The 20,692-nt window shown below is 40.6% G+C and overlaps 2 protein-coding genes across 3 annotated transcripts in view; one reads left to right on the top strand and one right to left on the bottom strand.

Annotated features, from left to right (window-relative positions):
* The window catches only part of afap1l2 (actin filament associated protein 1-like 2), a 46,718-nt gene extending 45,428 nt beyond the window's left edge, over positions 1-1,290 (top strand). For both annotated transcript variants that reach the window (XM_042507638.1, XM_042507639.1), the window contains 2 exons: positions 74-256; positions 704-1,290. In XM_042507638.1, coding sequence (XP_042363572.1) covers positions 74-256; positions 704-730 — 210 coding nt within the window. In that variant the 3' untranslated portion in view covers positions 731-1,290. The remainder of the gene's footprint in view (positions 1-73; positions 257-703) is intronic.
* Positions 1,291-1,931: 641 nt separating this feature from the next.
* On the bottom strand, positions 1,932-15,243 carry vwa2 (von Willebrand factor A domain containing 2). The gene is made up of 13 exons (XM_042508119.1): positions 15,189-15,243; positions 11,579-11,653; positions 10,130-10,263; positions 9,925-10,034; positions 7,434-7,631; positions 7,223-7,356; positions 6,948-7,077; positions 6,009-6,064; positions 5,354-5,461; positions 4,698-5,276; positions 3,814-4,365; positions 2,497-2,619; positions 1,932-2,326 (listed from the first exon to the last, which is right to left on the bottom strand). The coding sequence occupies exons 1-13, from the start codon at positions 15,238-15,240 to the stop codon at positions 2,196-2,198; spliced, it is 2,382 nt and encodes a 793-aa protein (XP_042364053.1). The 5' UTR covers positions 15,241-15,243; the 3' UTR covers positions 1,932-2,195.
* Positions 15,244-20,692: the final 5,449 nt, after the last annotated feature.

Here is a 20,692-nt window from a genome sequence, read left to right as displayed (position 1 = left end):
AAATATTTGACATCCAAGTCAGAGCTGCTGGTTGCTTCACTCCCTAACTACATCTTTAATATTTCACCCTCAGGCTAAAGCAACAACCCACCCTGCTACCCAGATGACATCATCATCATCATCACCATCACCATCCCAACCCTGCAACAGCAACGTCAGTGCAGAGCCAGGCTCCCCAGTCAACTCTGCCTCTGCACTAAAGAACAGACCTGCCTCCATCATGGCCACCAAAGGCAAAGTCCTGCAGAAAGCCATGGTGAGACCATTTACTGAAGTACTGTACTTAAGTACAAGTTCAGTGTACTGGTACTTTATTTGAGTATTTCAATTTTATGCAACTTTGTACTTTTACTCCACTACATCTCAGAGGTGGATATTGTACATTTTACTACTCCACTACTCTTTGTTGCTGTAAATGCTATCAACATCTTACAGAATATGATGCATAGCTTATGACTGAACTACCCAACAGTATAAAAAGGAGTTAAAAAGAACACAACCATGAACATCTGCGGCAGTAAAATGCAGCATACACATAAATGCAGCAGATATATTAAAGGGAAACATCTATATTTATCGGCCCGGATCCATTATTAAATGAAACAAGCTGCAATGTAAGCATTACGGACAACTGAAAACCATCCATTTACGTCCAAAAGAATGTATATTATATATCTGTATATCTATTTTTTTGTATTAACAGGAGTGGGAGAAGAAATCCACCACCTAGAAGAAAACATGAATTCCCTTTGACCTCCTAAATTCATGAGTTTCTCTTGGTCCGGTCGGCTGTCCACAACTTGTCTTGCTTCAGCAAGGAACTGCCAAGTTACCAGACCAGACGGTTAAATCAACATCCTCCCTTCTCTCTCTGGACGCTTCATCTTCCTCACCTCCCTGCCAAGACTATAAAGAGCCAATCAGAGAGATGCACGAGCAGTCTTCTCAAACACCACTGGATAATCTCAGTTTCAATGACTTTTTACCTTGTCGCCATTTGCTAGAGGGAGGACATTGAAGTAGCAGCATTTTGGCCAGTCTAACAATTGTTCTAGATAGCGATGCACAAATGGGACATTTGAAAACAGCCAAACATTTAAAACCACTGAGACAGAAAGACACCCCTCTAACTAAAATTGGCCATTTTTGTACACTCTAGATTGTAGCTTGGTTCATATATGCTGGTAGCCAAGATGTAAATATATTTACACCATTATTCAGCCTCATGTGGCTTGTATTGCTAGCTAAAAATGCACTTTTTATTCAAATAAAAATGTACTGACGACAATACTGGCTTGAAATTTGTTTGTTTTGGCCCTAAATGTTACACCAGCCAGTCAAGCTTGTCTGTTGAAAATGGACCGAAGCTTCACTATGGTAACAATGCTTTTTGCGAAGGATGCTGGATCAACTTTTAGTTGATCATTAAAATTACACGTCACTTCAGTATACCCTTTTAAAGCTTCTTAGCTGTTGTAAAAGTGGAATAATTCTCATTTCTTAAAAGACACTACTGACTAAAGCTGGATTGACAAATCATGCATTATGGAAGTTTTTTCCTCTTTCCACCAGAAGGGATATTAGTATAGGGTAAGTTAAAGTATAAAAGCTGCCTTAGTTTTCTCTATTTTTTAGTACTATGTATGTATGTATGTTTGTATGTAATATAACTAATAATAAAATCACAATAATGAAATACATATATACAAATATTTATACAATAATTTTGTTCATTTGTTAGGAGAAAAAAATCTTTAACATTGAAGAACATGTAAGGAAGGGCATATTTTAAAAACTGTAAATATAGTATATTATATTAATACATAAAAATAGAGCACTTGGTGTGAAGCATTGTTTTTGGCACAAATTGGATGTTTCTCTAAGTTTGAAGGAGATAACGAGGTTATGGTGATAATAAAAAGATACAAGTATACACTATAATATAAAAAAGTTTACATCTTTGAATAAACAAGAAAACCATGTTGAGACAATTGCAAAACAGTGAGCGCAGTAACAAACAGTAGAAATACACACAGTTTGAAGGCACTTATTGAAGTTTAAGTTCATGTTTAAATACTAAAACAGTAACCTTAATGTTTCCCTTTTACTCCACTGTGGACCGGCAGACGTCCTTGTTCTCTTAAGTGTCCATAAGCGACTTGGTTTTGTGTAAAGTATGTGTGTTTATGTGTGTATCAGGCAGTGTGTCTCCTACGGTGTAGTTTGTAGAGATGCAGGAGCTCCTGGTGACTCTTCTTCTGCCTGCTCTTCTTCCTGAGACCTGCAGGCCTCGGGAGATCTCCTCTGGATGAAGACCTGCTGCTTCCTACAGACAGAAAAGTCACATGCACATGCAAATTATGCTTTTACTGCAAAGACTTTTGACTTGAGAGCAAAGGTTCTATAGAAAGGAGTAAGGATAATAACATTTTTCATGGCAGGAAAGTGGAAGCAAATAAAGAAAACAAGGAAAGAAGACTCATTATTGCCACTGACTTGTTTCACAGTGTGGTCCTTCATAGCCTCGGCACTGACAGCGGAAGCTCCCTCCAGACAGGATGCAGGTCCCGTCATTCATACACGGGTTGGGCTTGCACAGGTTTACCGGCTTTTTAACCTCTAAGAAATGTTATCAGAAATCAGCTTGATACCATACCATTAAGTTCGCAAACTCATATTTTGTACAGGTCCCTTTCTTAATCAACCCCTTCTTCCTATCGATAGAGTAGAGCTTTCAGTCTTCCTCTATAATACTATATAATATATAAGGAGATGATAGTGGACGAAGCAGGGAAGGAACTGCACTCCCTTAAAATGAGCCGGTACTCTCTGGAGAGGGACGATAGCTTCAAGTACCTTTGTGTCCTCATGACAGAGGGCCTGACCTGGGCGCTGCACACTGACTCAGTGATGAGAACGGCAATGCTGTTTCACCTCAGATGCTTGAGGATCTTCTTGGTATCCCCTCAAATACTGAGGAATTTCTACTCCTACACCATCGAGAGTGTCAGGGAACCTCACTGCCTGTTACAGAAACAGCACTCAACTGCATCGTAAGGCTCTGCAAAGAGTCGTTTGTTTAGCTGAACATAAAATGGGGAGTGCTCTACCCTGCCTAAAGATTATTTACACTAGATGCAGCGAGAATAAGGCCAGGATTATAATTAAAGAAAACCACCACCTGGATGACAGCCTTTTCTCCCTGTAGAGGTTGGGAAGAAAATACCAGTTACGCCTAGGCAGCACTGAGATTCCGGAAAAGCTTCTACCATAGCCCTTTTTTCATATTTAATACGCTGTATACACAATGTTATGTATTGCTAAATTCATTGCCACCATTAGCTTGTGGTTGTTACAGGTTCTGTCCACTAGAAGGCACTCCAACATTACCGATCAGCGTTTTCATTTGGAAATTTGATAGCTTTCTTTCTTAGTAATAATTAAAGGCACGAAAGACATGACAGCTTATATAAACTTTTTCAATCCCACATTTTCTCTTTTCAGTGGTCAGGAGTGGTCATCTCTGTGGGTGCATTACTTTCTGCCATTTTTGGTATTGTAATGTTAGAGGTTTGCTCACTGAACGTGAGACTGTGATTCAGAAAACTTAAAAACTGGATATGGTAAATTCAGAGCGCTACCGGAATAAACCTGTAGGTTATTCAGAGCACCACGCTCCCGGAGCAGCAGAGCATACTTCAGACAGCAAGGAAGGCAAGAGGAGCGAGATTCGCTAATGTAGCTGACACATTTGTAAAAAACAGGACAAGCTGTCCTGAGAGGGTTTGGTAACAAGAATTTCTGTAGTCTCACCTGAACACAGCATCTGCACCAGAACATCCTCAAAGTACTTGAGATCTTCGTAAGACGGCACCGCGATCATGTGTTCCTCTGAACCAGCAATCTGCTGCAGCCTCTCTCTCTGTACATCTCCAATGCCGATCACAAACAGCGAAACTCCGTTATCTTTAATCTTTTGAGCTGGAACAACAGCGTCATCACTGCCTGAACCGTCTGTCACCACTACCACGGCCTTGTTGACTCCAGGCCGTGCACCTTTGGCCACCGTGAGGACGTTGGAGTGAACGTGAAGCAAAGCTGCGCCAGTTGAAGCCATTCCGCCCATGTAGTTGGCATCACCAACAGCCTTGAGGATGGCAGAACCAGTCTCGTGGGTGTCCAGGTTGAAGACGGTGGTGGCTCTCCGACCGTAGGCCACGAGGGCCACTTGAGCCACGTCACGGTTGATGTCAAACTGGACAGTGAGGCTGCGCACAAAGTCACGGAGGGTGCTAAAATTATCAGGGCTGACACCACCTGAGGCGTCCAGGGCGAACACCAGGTCCACTGCTTGGCCCAAACAACCTGAAAAACAAAAAAGACAAAAAATTATGTTGTTAAAATTTACAGACAGTGATCACTAGTGGAAACATACAAAACAGGATTTAGAAGTGCTATAGAAGTGCAAGACCCTAGAGATATATTTTTTTCTGCAAATTCCAGAGGGTTTATTAAACATCATGTTATAGAAGGGAGATCTGAAGGATTTGGAGATGTTTTGTTACATATTTAATGCATTTCTTAGATGACTGAGCATGTCTCCCTTTAAGAATTAATTACTACAAAATAACACTGTTATTCACATGGTAATTTGGATATTTTATTAGGTATTAACTAGTCAGTCTATCAGTCAGTACCTTGAGTATCCACACTGCAGATCTTAGCCTTCAGTTCAGGGATCTTGGCACTGAACTCAGGTGGCGTGTAGGTGATAGTCCTCTGAGGATTCCCTGTGATATTATTCAGTTGTCCCCTTAAGTAGTCTGGTCCCACCCCTATGAGGAAGATCTCTCTGTCTCGTGCGTATTTAGAGGGCTCTACCACCTCGTCCACAGCAGGAGTGGCAGTGAGCAGCACCACCACACGGGGCAGGTCATCTGTGACATCCGCAAACACTGGCGCACTCACAAAGCCGTGACGTGTGACATAGCGAAGCGCCTGGCCTGTCAGGGTTTCGCCGCCTATTGGCTCAAGTGCCTCAACGGCCTTAAGCAGACCTCTCAGATCCCCTTTGAAGTTGTCCACTGGGGCCTCGACCTTGGTGTCTCCACCAAACACAGCCAGGCCGACTCTACTGGGGCTGTTGGACCCGATCACAGTGCGCAGGAAGCGTTTTAGGAAGGACTTGAGGTGGAGGAAGCCCTCCAAGGTGAGCGTGGCAGAGCCCTCCATCAGGAACAGCAGGTCCACGGAGCAGTCCAGTGATAATGCAGGAGCTGAGGAGGGACGGAGAGTCAGGTTAGAGATAGTATGCAACCAGCTGGAGGACACTAATATTTCAGTAAGTACAGACCACAGTGTGGGTCTCCTCCATAGCCAGGTGGACATTTGCAGTGGTAACCCTCTGGACCTTCTGATACACATGTTCCACCATTCAGACAGGGCTGAGAGTCGCAGGGATCTACAGCGTAGTAGAGAAAGACAATAGCAGGAAGTAGGCTTTATAAATGTATATGAACAGGCGTAAACACAGAGTTTGGGAATTATGGAATAAAAGAAACAACATTACATATGAAAAATACAAAGTATGAGTAACTGTATTCTGTTACAGTTTAAACTGATGGTATTCTGTATATACTTACTGTAAAAATAGATTACTTGAAGGGATTGCTTTGTTTTGTTTGATCTAAAATTCATATGAGGCATATTGGTACATTTTCAATTAACTGTTTTTTTCAAAAACAAATGCAACAATTTGTGTGTGTGCAGAGCACCTGCCACAAAAACAAATGAGCTCAGCAAGACAATTTTGAAGTATTCCAAAAGTAATCTGAAGTATTAGCAATACAATACTTTAGTTCAATAATCTAAAGGAATACATTACAGGTTACATTTTAGGGCATATATTCAGCAAGTGGCAGTGGAATACATATTAAAAGTTAGTCTGTCAACACTGCATGTACACTACATCTCAAAGAGAGAAAGAAAGAGAGGACAAGAGTTGTTACCTGGACAGATAGTCCGATGGCAGACTGTCTGGTGTCTCTTGTACATCTTGTTGTACCTGCAACACACACATTTGAATGATTTGGACTAACACAAAATTAAATTGTTGTGTGAGGTTGAAAATGAATAAAAAATGTAGTATTTTGTGAGAAATAATTTTCTTTCTATCCACTATCGTATAAACGAAATTTCCATTTTCAAATTGGCTCTGTGTTGGTCCTCCCATGATGTAAATAAACACTAAGCTTTACAACAAAGAGAGGCATTATACATATTCTGACCATTTCTTTATTTTGCAAACATGTACGTCGGATCATGCTATCTATCATTTATGTGAATCTTAATTTAAATGGATATTACATAGATCCATTTTACTGTATTTAACAAACAGCATTCCTACTTTGTGCTGTGACTAAAAAAATCAGTTTTTGTGAAAATAATTTGCTTGTCAGTTTAGTGGATTCATGAGAAATGTGGAAGATCAAATGGAAACGTGATGGTTCTTCAGCAGTGAGCTCTACTTGGCTTGGCCATTTCACTGTGGTGAGGCTGCAGTGTGCTGTGAAATTAAATTAGCCCCCTTTAATTTGCCCTGGGAGGCTGTGGCAGAACTGCACTTGTTTTTTATTAACACCCTCGGACTGACACAGCACATTAACACATCGGAGTTGCCCTGTTGATTGACCCCAGTCTTGTGGTGCATTGAGCAATGAAAAACAAGTGTAGAGAATGAGAATTTCCTCCCCTGGATATTGACACATTTTACGCGGTTAATGCTCATACTCATTAAAAAAAAAAAAAAAAAAAAAAAGTCCATTATACGATCTGGATTCATATCAAGTAATTATCTAGAATTTTGAGTCTGAGTACAGGTTTTTCTCTTGTAAAAGTGCATAAAAAGACAACAAGAATCCTTTTTTCATGCGTTCATGTCCACTTGCCTGTAGTATGGACAGAGAGACGTGTGTGGTGAATACCCCTTGGAGCCTTTCCAACACATGTAATTCCCCTGCAGCTCTTTCACCGTCTCCAGTGTTTTCCTCTCGCAGGGAAACGACTCCATCTGACAGCCTGGGGAACGGTACGGGAGGTTTGGGTAGGGATGTGTGTGAAATGGGGATGTGATGATGGAATTGAAAAAAAAAGAAACACAAAAAAGTAAAGAAGAGAGGGAAAGGGCGGACATAATTGCCATAAAAGTGAAAAAGTCTTGCACCTGCAGGTGTGGCATTGCAGACAGAAGAGGTGGTCAGTGTGGTGTAAAGGCCGTTGACAGCATCGAGGAAATGCTCTGCGAAGAAGACGTGGCTCTCCATTGGCTCACTGGCCAAAGCATGTAGCTCCTCCCACCTGAAAAACAAAAAACTTTTCTAGAGACTGAAAAGAAGTCGTTTAATATATTATCATTGTTCAACCAGAAAACATACTTGGGGTAGCGGATGCCCACAGCAAACACAACCACGCCGGTCTCTCTGAGCTGCTCCGCCGCCTGCACCACGTTGCCCTGAGACTTCCCATCTGATAAGAGGATGACAATCCGCACTGCGGCAGAGGAGTTACGGCTGCCTGGGAAACCCTTCCTCAGCACGTACTTGAGAGCCAGGCCTGTCTGGGTGCTGCCTCCCCTGGGGGTTCAGATATTTTTTTAATGATACCATTGAACGAAAACAAAACAGAACAATTAGAGAATTTGTACTGCACTACAGAAGCCAGCAGAGTTAATAGTAGCCTGCATGTCACTGCCAAAGTAAACCACAGACCAATTTTGATTGAATTCCTGTTTTAGTTCTTGGACTGCGAATGCATCTGTAATTGTCTGAAGTTTCATCACCCAAGGGCTCAAAAACCCATTTAAAAACGATGACACTTTTTTTCAAAAAGACATAAATGTCAGTTTGTGCAGGAGCCATTTTTCAATCTCGCCACCTGCCAAAAAGAAACACGTGAGGTTGTTAGGAGACTCAGCAGCTGAAACCTAATCAGCGATGTACAGGTAGTGAGGCATTTAGATGCCATTATATCAGATTTCCCATTCTGATTGATACTTTTTTTCCAGCTGTGAAAACAATGCTATGTCTTCTTAGAGCACTGAACCTACAAAATAATACCATGAAACTTTCAAAGGCCTTCAGGCATGATTAAAATACCTCAGCTCCCTTGACCAGATTCATTGTTAACAACACAAGGTAATGGTTTCTGGTTTCTGCTAAAGAAATTCCATCCACACAAGCGTGATTTTATAAAAAATTTCCATCCAAATGAAACTGCGAAACCACAATTGGAAGCGCTGTCAAGAGTGTACCAAACCAACAAGCGGAGCGTTCAATTACTTAGCAGTGACCTCCGCAGCGCATTATGATTCCTGACGCCTCACAAAGGAGATAATGCAGCACACTCTGTGCATCAACATAGCTTTTTGATAATCTTCACCTTAAACAGGGTTTTATAAAAGGTCTGTTTTCACTGACCTAAAACCCAGTTTGTGAGTGAATGAACAGCCAAAACGCACAGAAAAAGCCACATTAAAAAAAAAAGAAAAAAGGAAAAAATACATGAACAAGTGGACGATACCTAAATCCTTGAAAAAGCAACTTTAACTATTTCAAAAGAATGAATTGAGCCACTGAAAAAAATCTAATTATTTTGGAGTCTGTAACATTTTGTGTCTAGCATACTTTACATTTTACTGTTTACTGCAGTGTTGTCATAAGTAATCATGCACATTATCCATGTTTCTAGTCATATTTTTGGTCAGGAGTGGGGAGAAATAATGCAAAGTAGGAGTTTTAAAGCACAAAATAGTATTTTTTGTGATGTAAATTATACAACATTTAACAAAAATAGTGGAGTGCCAGTTATGCATGAATAAACATACACTGACATGGCACTCCAACACTTGAACTCTCAAAGGTATTAGTTTGATGTGAGGTGAGGCGACAGCTAATAAGTTTAAAACGTGGGTAGCCATTTCAAACCAGATGGTGTGCCAAACTGTGAACACCACAGACACACACAAAAAGACACACAGACACACACACTTGGCCAAATTATCTTTCTCGGCTTATGCACTTATCTAATATCCAGTGACCACCTGTGGTGTGCCCCTCTAATCTGAAATTAATTTGTTTTCCTCTCCAGGGAGCATTTATATTACCTCTGAATGTGTGTATATTTGTGCGTTTTGTTCTCAGCACAAGTTTGAACAAAATCTGCTCCATTTGATCCAGATAACTTGTCAAACATAAATCAACCCTCACCTTTATTAACTCCCTATTTTGCCATTATTGCCAGCTCTTTCATTAATGTTATAAACCTGAAACCACACTAGAGAATTTTGAGGAGTGCATGCCAAAAAAGTTGAAAGCATGAAGATTCTCAAGAAACTTGTTAGTATAATTTAGCACATATTTATGTATTTGTAAGGAAACTGCTGTGATTTCTGCCCATGTTGAAACTAATTCCTACTCATCGCTCATATGAAAATGAGCAATTGTCCCAATGACTTCCAGGTTTTCAAAAATGCTATTTAAAAAAGGGAAGCACTTGATATATATATATATATATATATATATATAGATATATATATATATATACATATATATCGATATATATAGATATAGACAGTAGATAGATAGATAGATAGATAGATAGGTAGATAGATACATTTATAAAAATAAATTTAATCGCCTTCTTGAATAAATGGGACTTGCTCAGGTGTCACCAACATAGAATAAAAATTTGTGACCTATCCATGCGCTGGTATATCATCTTCTCAGTCATTATTTTTTCAGTCATTTACCTTTAGCAGTATAAAAAAAAAGCTGCCGCCCTTCCACGTACTCCAAATCACACTATGATATAGTCTTTTGCATCCTAAAGCATTATCTGTCTCAATGTGAGATGAGAGGAGAAACACACCTGTAAGAAATCTTCTTCAAGTGCTTCTTCAGCTCTTGTTTGGTGGTGTATGAGTCCAGGGCGAACTCCAGCCGAGGAGTGGAACCAAACTGAATCAAGCCGACTCGCACCTGCACCAGGGTGGGATTACATGGATGACGATTGATATGAGAGAAAGAGAGAGCTAGAGAGGGGAAAGAGGGAGAAGAACAGAAAGAAAACTAACTTTGTCCGGTCCGATGTCGAGTGCCTGACAGAGTTTGATGGCGTAGTGTTTGCACCTCTCAAAGCTGCCCTTCCCCACGCTGTAAGAACCATCCATGAGGAAAAGGATATCCATGGCTGCTGAGCACATCATCACTTCCCATGAAAACACACACACACACACACACACACACACACACACACAGTTAAACACACTGGAAAAGTAGATAAAATACATCAAAACTAATTAATTGTCTTCACTGCATTTCTGGCAAACAGCTCCATTTCTTTGTTCTAGTTGGACATTATGGGATTATCCTGGTTAGCGATAAAATGGGATGGAGTTGATGAAAATAATACCCTGACGTAATAAGAGAAAAACAGTTTAGCGTGCCGGCGAGCTCATTTTCCTTTCCCAGGAACACACTCACAAAACCATCACCGAGCATGTTTGTGCTCACTGGTGGCATAAATAATCTGCAGTGTTGCTGTCATGTCAGAATGTGCAGCTGATCATGAAGAGGGCTATTAGAGACAGTGAGTGTGCCGTCTGTCTGCGTCTGGGAAAGTCACCTCCAAACACTTCTCTCTGTGACACAGACATCAGGCTAATGAGACCACCCACCGCCTCAAAGGATTCTTCCAGTCTTCTACTCATTCTATCTCACAGTTTTATTAGCTATTCACTGCAACTTCATTATTCTTCAAACTTTTTTATAACCTCGTCTACGTCAGTCCCTGCACATTCTGTCACTTCAGCCTATACACACCATGCCATTATTTGTGGATTTTTGAAAGGGCCCACCAGGCTGAGGCCCAGGGGCCCGAAGTGTTAGCGCCCCCTCAGGCCTTATCCTACAAAGGATCCACAACGAGACACAAAATAACTACAAAAAGGGACCAAACAACCACAAGGTGAAAAAAATACTACAATTAATTACCAAAAAGAAACAAAATGATGTCAAATAGACACCAAATTATCTCATAAAGACAAAATGACTACAATATGACCTCAGAGACACAAAATGTATACAGAGACATACAAGATGACTACAAAAATGACAAAATATCCAGTCAAATAGACACAAATGACTACAAACGGAAAGATAGCTACAAAGAGACACAATATTTCCTCAAAATGACTACAAAAAGAGGATAAATAACCACAAAATTACCAAAGAGACACAACATGATGTCAAATAGACACCACATGGATACAAAATCACTACAATATGACCTCAGAGAGACACAAAATAACTACAAAAGGACAAAAACTTGTGAGATAGTGGGGCCTTTTGCGTTTCTGTGCCCATATATGTGCCATCATGGTTTAGTTCAAGCGGAGCACCGAAGTCATGCTTGCATCATTTAATTACTAACATACAATTACATGCATGCAGGTGTATGTCACGGCTCCATCCAGTAACCACAACCTCTTTGTTATGTGTCGTTTTTTGGGTAAGTTACTTACTTTCGCCTGCTGAATTGATCTTGATGATGTTTTCATGGCTGGTTTGGATCTCCTGCACTGAGGCGCTCTGCTGGACTAGGAGGGACAAACAACATAGAGGTCAGTCACATTGTCCACACATACTGTATGTGCATACATGGCTCCAACATAATGGTATTAAGATACAGTAGTTAGGCCACCAAAACCATCATTTTGAAACAAAACCTTATACAACATACATAGGTGCTGTATTGGTTTTTTTTTTCAAGAATAACACAAAAAACATACTTTATTATGAAAAAAATGTTCATAAATGTGTCTAGGCTACCTTAACTCTTAAACAACATTTTTTCCCATTAAAGTTTTTTTTTCCTGAAGCGAGGGTGGAAAAGGACAAAGGGTGTTGTATGCTTTACAGACTGTTAAGCCCCTTCAGGCAAATTTGTAATTCTTGACGATGGGCTTGAAAAATTAATAAAATTGACACCTGAGGTTAAGGACCGCCTCAAGATAAATCTGGGGGGTGAATGATGATTAACAGGAGGGGAAGTTAAAAAGAAGGGAAAAAACTCATGTAAGAAACACAAATTTATGCACATATTTAAAAAGTCTTTTTTCTCGTTTGTGCTTTATTTTCTAATAAATCACAACTATGAAATTAGGATAAAAAATTATGCAAGAAAAATAGTCACACTGCTCTGTAAACCTCAGCTGTTTTCCATTTTATCTAAGTCTGTTCAGAGGCTTTAAAAAACATCATTAGAGCCTTCAGAAGGAAAATTAAATAATAAATGAGATGTTGTCCATAAAGCCAATACAGTTCACTGACTCCCACTTGACCCTTTCTGCAATGGACAATTAAGTATTCAAAGCTAATGTGAGTGGACAAGTGAAGAAAACCATTCTTTCCCACTATTCACTGAAAGGATGTCGCTCTATTCAGGCACACGTACAGCCCTGAGAGGAGCGAGGGGCATGTGATTTCCTGCTCAGAATACCCATGTGAACACGCCTTGTTGCCCCTGGTAACCCCAACGGGTCAAAGAGGCATTTGTCCGGCGCGGAGACGCAGCGCTTGAATGGTTTTACATGTATCTCCACATTAAACAGCTTGCACTCTCTGAATAGCACAGTCATTCTCTCCGATCACAACACGGAACAAAATTGTCAGTTTGTTCCTGTTGCTGTGATGCTTCAGGCTGTTCGCCTCGTGCTGATTTAGTGTCTGCTAAATAGGCGAAGGTGAAGAAGGACGGTCACATCAAAGAAAGGTTTCAAGTACAAAAGTTCAACAGAAATAAGAGGATGTCTATGTCGGAGAATTTAGTGCTAACGCTGACTTTATCCTCCTACTCTACTCATCTTTCTGTCACTGAAGCTGTGAAGTAGGGTTAAGGGAGGAAGAAATATGACTGACAATAATATGGGCTGACAGTAACGTGTAAATGAAACCCATTTTGCCAATGACAAAAATTGCAGTGATCACATTATAGGATTAATTCTGAAAAAGTAGTGGACTAGTTGGTTTGGTGTCTTTCAAGAATCCGTCTCCGAGGCTGAAAAATGAAGCCAAAGCGAAGTGCCGAAAACTGCAGTTTATTGGTTTATTGAATGGCCACTTCAGGCTGGCTCCAAAACAGAGCAAATCCCCATAGACCTCCATGTTGAAATGCCCAACATTACAAAAGAAATAGACATGTTTACAGTATAGACTTTATAATTAATAGATGTAGCTACTGTGTCGTCACATACTGGCCTCAAGTTTGGCATTTCAGTCATCCCCATCTCAGTTTTTTTGAACCAGAAGCGACCATATTTGGGGAGCTGTGGAGGAACAAGGGATGGATCTAATTGGAAACCGAGGACACTTTCAGCAGATATCCTATCATTTAAGCAGCACCATCCTTAAATTTGCATAACTTTAGGCCTTAATAAAATGTAAATGGATGAGTTATAAAAATAATTCACCCCTTGTACAGTTGTCATCTATGTTAAAATTAGCTACATAGAGCAAAACCGTTTTTGTACCAGGCTGTACCATGTCGGTATTGCGTAAGTAACCCAATTTCTTTCCGTTCTCACTTTGTCACCGTTCCCAAACACCATGGTGGCCTTTTCCCTCTCTATTAAGTGTAACTGCTCTTTTTTTTACGCTTTTGTACAAATGCCCATTAAATCCAAGTCTTTACATAAAGTTTTCCATCATCAATACACTAGAGGAAAGAAGCCAACTGCATGAGGTCAGGGTACATTTAAGAGTTAAATCAACCCCAAACATAAATTGAAGTACCACCTGCAAGTCGGAGGCCTCCGTTCCCACCTTGTCTCAATCCTGACCCTTTCATCTGTCCCTAATACCAACGTCAGCCAAAGCTCTCCTGACAGCTGATGGTGAAAGTTTTGGGTCTTGGCAAGCTGCTTTCTGATGGTCAGCGGGGCCTCACTGCTCTGAACAAAAAGCCTGTCTGTTCAGCCAAGTGCCTCTTGTAAAATGACTACGTATCTTTATTTCTGTAAATTAAAACAGCGGGAAAATCAGGAGCAAGATAATAAGCATGATTCTTCAGGCCGAGGAGTCAGTTCCTAGTTGACATTAATCCCACCATAGCCTGGGAGATATTAGGAATATTACCTGGAAATCACAGTTAAAAGTAGAATCGGCTTCCTTTCTTGGAATTTTAACTTGACAGGCTGGATTACAAGGATATTTAGCTGGTGAAGCACTGCAACATGTTATCCATCTTGTCAGCAACGGGTGGAAAGAGGGGCGTCTTGACAAGGTGAAACAGTCTTGTTTGCTCAAGTTCAAAGTCTTAAAATGGTCAGTAATAAATACTTCAGATGGTGCTGAAGCTGTCATTTTTGAAAACAAGTCTTAGATTATATTGCCCCATGACTCCCGCCTCTCCCCTCAGGCAAATACCTGTACTCTCAGGTCTGAGAGAAAAAAACTGACGATATGCTATAAAAGTGATGCAAAATTTGACTAACCTGGAAACAAGCAAGTGTTTTAAGTACAGGAGGAAATCACTTTGAAGAGAAGATGACGGGAATTCTTCAGCATTGGAGACTTGATAGGTTTAAGACGTAAAATAGCTTGTAAAAAAGTCTTAGGTTGACCAGAAGCGAAAAGGTGAAGCATCACACATTTTCCACCTTAAAATGCACAAATTTATACCTCAAATATGCTCGCAAATGCCCACACACTGAACACTTTAATCACCGTATTTGTGAAAAAAATTACTCAGACTTCAGTCTTTCTCTCTACAAATACTTATACCCATCAGTATATGATATATATTAATATTCATCTGCCTTCGAGTCAAACAGTTACCTTGAAATGGCACATTTTAAAGCCCTGAAATTAGGCTTTGCTAACTGACTGCTAGCTGTTGCATCATATTTGCTGTACAAAAGAGCGGTAAACTTTCAATCTTCTCATCTAACTCTTGACAATAAAGTGAACAAGCTTAGTGAAGTGAAAAGGCTGTATAGTATCACATTAGTTGTATGCACCAAATGATTTTTAAGTGACCCTCCAAAACTGTAGACTCTGAATACCAGAGAGATACAGGAGGGCACTCCTCAACAGAAACTAAATGCAAAACAGTTATAAAACAAACCAACCGACCTTGAAGAAGCAGCAGCGTTAAGAGGAGGGAGAGATGGATATCAGGGTGCATGTCGAGAGACCTGGAATGATAAACAAGGGAACACATTTGTTCAAAGAAGCAACAAAATACACCAAAGAGCAGAGGACAGATTGTGTGAGAGCTTAGTGAGAAAAAATGTGAGTGTGTGCAGCAGTGATTCCCAACCTTATGTAACCTTAAAATAAACATGAATGAACACATGCTTGTAACACCTTATCAGAGGTCATGGTGTTACTGTGGACATGAGAGCAAGTTTTCATTCATATATTATTTATTTTAAGTTTTTTTACAGGCTTGAATGGGTAAAATGTTACAATATTTCACAAGCAAGCAAAAATTCTGAAAGTATTTTTTTCTTTCTTCCCCCTTTAATGATCCTGTGACCCAACAAATGTATATTGGTACCCATTGGGAGTCCTGATCCCCAGTTTGGGAGCTACTAGTGTATGTATTGAAAATATGTGCAGCAGCCAAGAAGTTTGAAATACTACTTTTTTCCATTTTGGATGCTTGTTTTTGGATTATTTCTACAGGAAGACTTGTGAGCCAGTTCAGAAGAATGACAAAATAAGGTTTGTAACTCTGGAGGTGTTGTGCAGCGGGGAGAGTTAAAATGACAGAGGGAGGTGAAGTGAGGTCAGTGTAGTAGTAACCCGCCTGGAGCACCCTGCGTGCTCCCTCACCATGTTTTCACAGCTACGTGAGGCTCGAGCCCTGACCTTTCAAAGAGGACTGAAAGAGGAGATACTCAGTGACTGACGGCTACCACAGAGGAACACCAGGATGCTTGTGTTTTCTAATGAAACTGCACCAGGTGTTATATGTGGTAAAAGTTCTGCACATCAGAATGATTTAGTTAGAATTCCCCACAGACCAATCAAATAGTGGGGAGAAATATGTCAATTTGTTCAATAGCAAGAATCACAAAATTTGACCACAATATACACACATTGCAAGACAATGTACAAAAGGTGTATCAAAACAAAGATGTGCACATGGATTCACAACATGTGGGCCATTCTGGTTTTTGTCTGGGTCAGAAAAATAAGCAATATCAAGTTTTCATCTCCTTTTGATGCATGTGAGGTGAGGAGCCCTAGAAGGAAGCACGATTTTTAGAGGAATGTGTCAGACCATGTGTATGTGATGAGGGCTGTGTAAGTGTGCGAGTATGTCCATCACAGTGTTCACCTGGGAAGTGGGTTACCAGTGTGAAAGCCTGTGATTGCAAGAACAAGCATAGATTTTGGGGTGGGAAGCAGGGGGCATGTTCTCCTCGATAATTAGAACATATGCATTTGTTTTCCCCAATGAAAACATGAACAGGGGATTTTTTTTAAATGAAGACATTTAAACTAACTATACACACACTCAAATGCCCCTTTTACACTGCCTATTTAGGGTGGGAATGTAATCGCTGTTATGACCCCTCGCTGTTCAGTATTAAAGGTACGATTGTGGAATGAGGGGACAGAGTTGTCTCACCTTTCACACGGCAAGGGAGGTAGTAACAGCATCAAAATGGTGTCTGTGTAAATGGGACAGGACCATGGGCTGAACGGGTGTGATGTTTGGAGGACGTGTTATGTGTGCGACCCTCCGCAGGAGATTTAAAAAGTAACTAGCAGCAGTTAGTGCCTGACTCAAAGAGAAAGAACAGATGAGGTCAGCTGTTATATAACAGAGAAGATAGATGTATGTTACATGTCACTAGAGGCAGACGCTGTTTAGTTAAATGTAATATCTGTAACGCCTCTTTTACTTCCTCGATGCCAGCATGCTGTCTAAAATCAAACACTGGAGTGGCACGATGGCACTGTTGTTTAGTTCTGTGTAAAAATGCCAAAGCCGGTGTAAAGAAGGGACTTGGTAGAGGCCCCAAAGCGCAATCTCTTTGTAAAAAGGGCTCAAATTTGCAGAGGACCCCCAAAACTTCTTTTAGATATGCGCCCCCCGCAAAATACAGAAAGTGAGAAGAAAATAATTCAAATCATTTATTTAGACACAGAGTTACTAGTTTATTCGGCACACAATCCTATTTCTGTCAGAAAGGTGTTCCTTCAACTTTATGGTCTTTTTGGTGATTGTGATGATGTTTTAAATATTCTGTTACCCTCCCATATGTGAGTAAGGGTGGACAGAAAAATGTGAAAACATCTACCAGGCCAACACATTTGGTAAGTATGACCTCAAAAAAATAAAAAGTTCTCACAGTGAAAACAAACTATTAAAACTAAAACCAACTGTATAAGCATCACAAAGATAGGACTTAATTAAATTCCATTCAATCACACAGGTGTGTAACTGCTAATTGAGTGAACATCTAAATCAAAGATTAGCAAACTGCTTTATTGTGTGTGTTCACTGCTGGGTACACACAAGAGGGCCTGCAGATAAGGTTTGATTAACTCTGGCTGCTGATAAGCTTGGCCATAATATCCTCTGTGTGTGTGTATGTTGGGGTGGACTAAAGAGGACGGACGTGCCAGAGAAACCCTTCCTCCAGGTAAAGCTGTGTGTACTCCTGAGACAGAGATAGAATTGTGTGCAGGACGGAGCTCTCTTTAAGAGGAGTCTGTGTGTCTGCGATACAGATCTGCAGAGCTGACATGCGGTGGCTGTCTGAGAAGCCGCCGACTGATAAACATCACCAGGGTCTATTGATGCTCTATTTGTGCACTCGCTGGTACGTCGTGAGGACAAGAGATTTCATTACAGCCAGGGGACACACACACACAAACACACATGCTTGTAGGAGGAAGCAGCCATGCATGCCTACATATAAAACGCACACGTGCACTGCACACACCTGTCTCGAAATTGGCTCCCTCTTCACAAGCATTCTTCTGAATCCTTCCACCCCTAAACTTTTTGTCTTCCTCCCATTCTGACACTCAGTGTACAACTTTATGCTTTGTTTGGCAGAAAGTTAAACTAAAAGTCCTATCTTACTGTCAAGATTCAAAATGTGTCACTAAAACAATTCAAAATCAGTTATCAGCAATAAATGTCAAAGCAGGGTCATTTTGTGAGTTACAGTTTCAGTCATTTCTGCCTTGAGACGGTTAACCCAACACTTTGGGCTAGTCCTTATCTACAGTGATGAAAATTAAAACTAGAATGGCTAACTGCATCAATCCTAAAAATTAAACCACCTTTAAAATAAGGCTGGCCTAAGCTATCGATGTGCCGTCTGCTCTGATTTGGTTGGTAGGTTGGAAAGTGCCTCCGCTCTGCAGTCTATAATTAGAAAGGAGTGCTCGTTTTCGGACTAACTTCATACAAAATCCACAGATCTCCTAGCCTGTACTTGGAGGTGTGAAACATCCTTGAAATTATTTCAGGGTGAGTCACCTGCAACAGCCACTTTTAAATAACATAAGAACAAATGTGGAAACTTTTTTCCCCACAATGTGACAATTGGCTGATTAAAAGCCACAACTTACTGTAAATCAAAATGTCCGTGTGTGCATTTGAGCACGGGACTGTGCTGCACAAGCAAACTGGAACCACACGATGTAAAGTCCTAATCTTCACAAGGAAACAGAACTAAAATCCCAACATAATGTACTAAAACTTTGCTTTAACTTTGAGTGGCAGCTCCTCAATTCATCAATAATTTGTCTTCAACATTACAACACTCTAAATTAAAAGTTTGTAGATATTCAAGACAAAGCCATGCAGACTCATACACACAGACATTCTCTTAAAGGGATAGTTTGGATATTTTGAAGTGGGGTTGTATGTGGCACTTATCCAGAGTCAGCGTATTACATTCAGTAGATGTCGGTCAGCATTGCCCCCTGAGGGCAAGAAGCAGGCTGGATTTGGACAGAGAAGCTAAGCAATGTGCTACTATGGATGAGGGTCAGCAACAAAATGTACTTCAGCCACCTAAAAAAAAGTCCGCCCTACAAAAATCAATATAAGTGTACACTATTTTTAGAGTAATTTCACCACTTTACCTTTTCAGCCCATTTACAGCTTCAGTTTTCCATATATGCTATGTCACAACCACCAGGATCCTGAGACAAAAATAGTAATTTTAGCTTGTTGAACACTAGAGCTGCTGGTCGGGCGCTGCTTTGATCAGTTAGTTTGTGTTATTGTGCCAAAATCACACAATAACACAAACAAAATAACAGTTTCAGACAGTGGAAAACAAGTGGCTCCTTTATTCAGCACTGTTTAAATCACATTTTTTCTCTGGCTTTGAAGAGAGGAACATCACAGCTTCGTTTTTTTCTATTGGAAATTGCTGTCCGTCACAAAGGTAAAGCAGTGAAAATACAGTCAATACAGTGTACACTAAAACTATTAATATCTTTCAGTGAGACAATTTTTAAGTGGCTAAAATCAATGTTGTTGTTGACTCCTCCACAGAAGTACATTGCTTGGCTTCCATGTCGCACTCCAGCTTGCTTTTCCAAACTCGGGGACTGACATCTACTATATGTAATATACCGTCTATGGATATGTACCTCACAGAGCCCCAATTCAAAAAATTTGAACTATCCCTTTAGGATGTCACAAAAATCTAATCAGTTCAAACATGTTTATTTTCCCCCTTGCAGCTTAACTTTTAGTCTGTTATCTGCCAACATCTGGTCACTCTTAAATGTGTCAAGGGTCGAGGCAGGCTTAAGATGGGGCCAGAGGTTGTGACCCTGACATGCAACAGTAGAAGAGGTTTGCTCAAGAAGCCAAACAAAGTGATGCCTGTCAGCCTACTTAAGTACTAAGTAGGTAGATGGAGGTCAAGAAAAGCTTTGTGCTGCTTTTAGAGGCTTTGTTTTGCTTTTAGACACTGTTGTTTATGTAGTTGGCTGCACTTTTTCTCTAGAGTCGCCTGTAATAACCTCTCACACATACTGCTGATCCTACATATAAATGCATGGCAATAAAGTGACCTCTTCTTGCAATGCATCACACCACTTACTTCATCACTTTTTTCAACGTAGAAAAGTATGACAATACATCGATAACAATACAATATTGTAGATTTGTCATCTCTTTTAATAAGAGAAATGGTTTAGATTCCCAAAATAAAAGCCCAGTCCATCCAAAACTGACTCTCTGCGCTACTTCTGGTTCTGCCCTGAAGTACACGCTCTCATGCTCGTTATTTTCACTTACCATGCGCTGTGCAGTGCTCAAAACCTTCACTATTTTGTCTTTCAGACAGCCGTCCTCACAGCCTCCTCACACCTATGCGTGTCCGCACTGGTCTGGTCCACCGGGGCTCTCTGCTCCAGACAGGAGGGAAGCAGCGACCCCACCTACTCGCCATGCCCACCTCTGATGTACCTGCACCGGTTGCGTATAATTTGTCCTCCTCTTATCCTGCAGTATGGAGACAGGGGGTGACAAACACGACGCACTGTTAACGGTCGCCATTGGTTTCCCTGTAGGAATTTTCAAATTCAGGGACAAGAGAATATGTTTTTACAACATTTTAAATTGAACTTTATATTGTAGGCTA

Source organism: Plectropomus leopardus, chromosome 19, assembly GCF_008729295.1.
Source record: "Plectropomus leopardus isolate mb chromosome 19, YSFRI_Pleo_2.0, whole genome shotgun sequence".
Taxonomy (NCBI): domain Eukaryota; kingdom Metazoa; phylum Chordata; class Actinopteri; order Perciformes; family Serranidae; genus Plectropomus; species Plectropomus leopardus.
This window is presented reverse-complemented; position numbering and strand designations above follow the sequence as displayed.

Coding starts and splice junctions, on each gene's coding strand:
- vwa2 (XM_042508119.1), bottom strand. CDS start 15,240: ATGCACCCTGATATCCATCTCTCCCTCCTCTTAACGCTGCTGCTTCTT. Junction 7,632..9,924: donor TTGAAGAAGATTTCTTACAG/GTGTGTTTCTCC, acceptor CTGAACCCCCAG/GGGAGGCAGCACCCAGACAG. Junction 2,620..3,813: donor GGTGCAGATGCTGTGTTCAG/GTGAGACTACAG, acceptor AACATTTCTTAG/AGGTTAAAAAGCCGGTAAAC.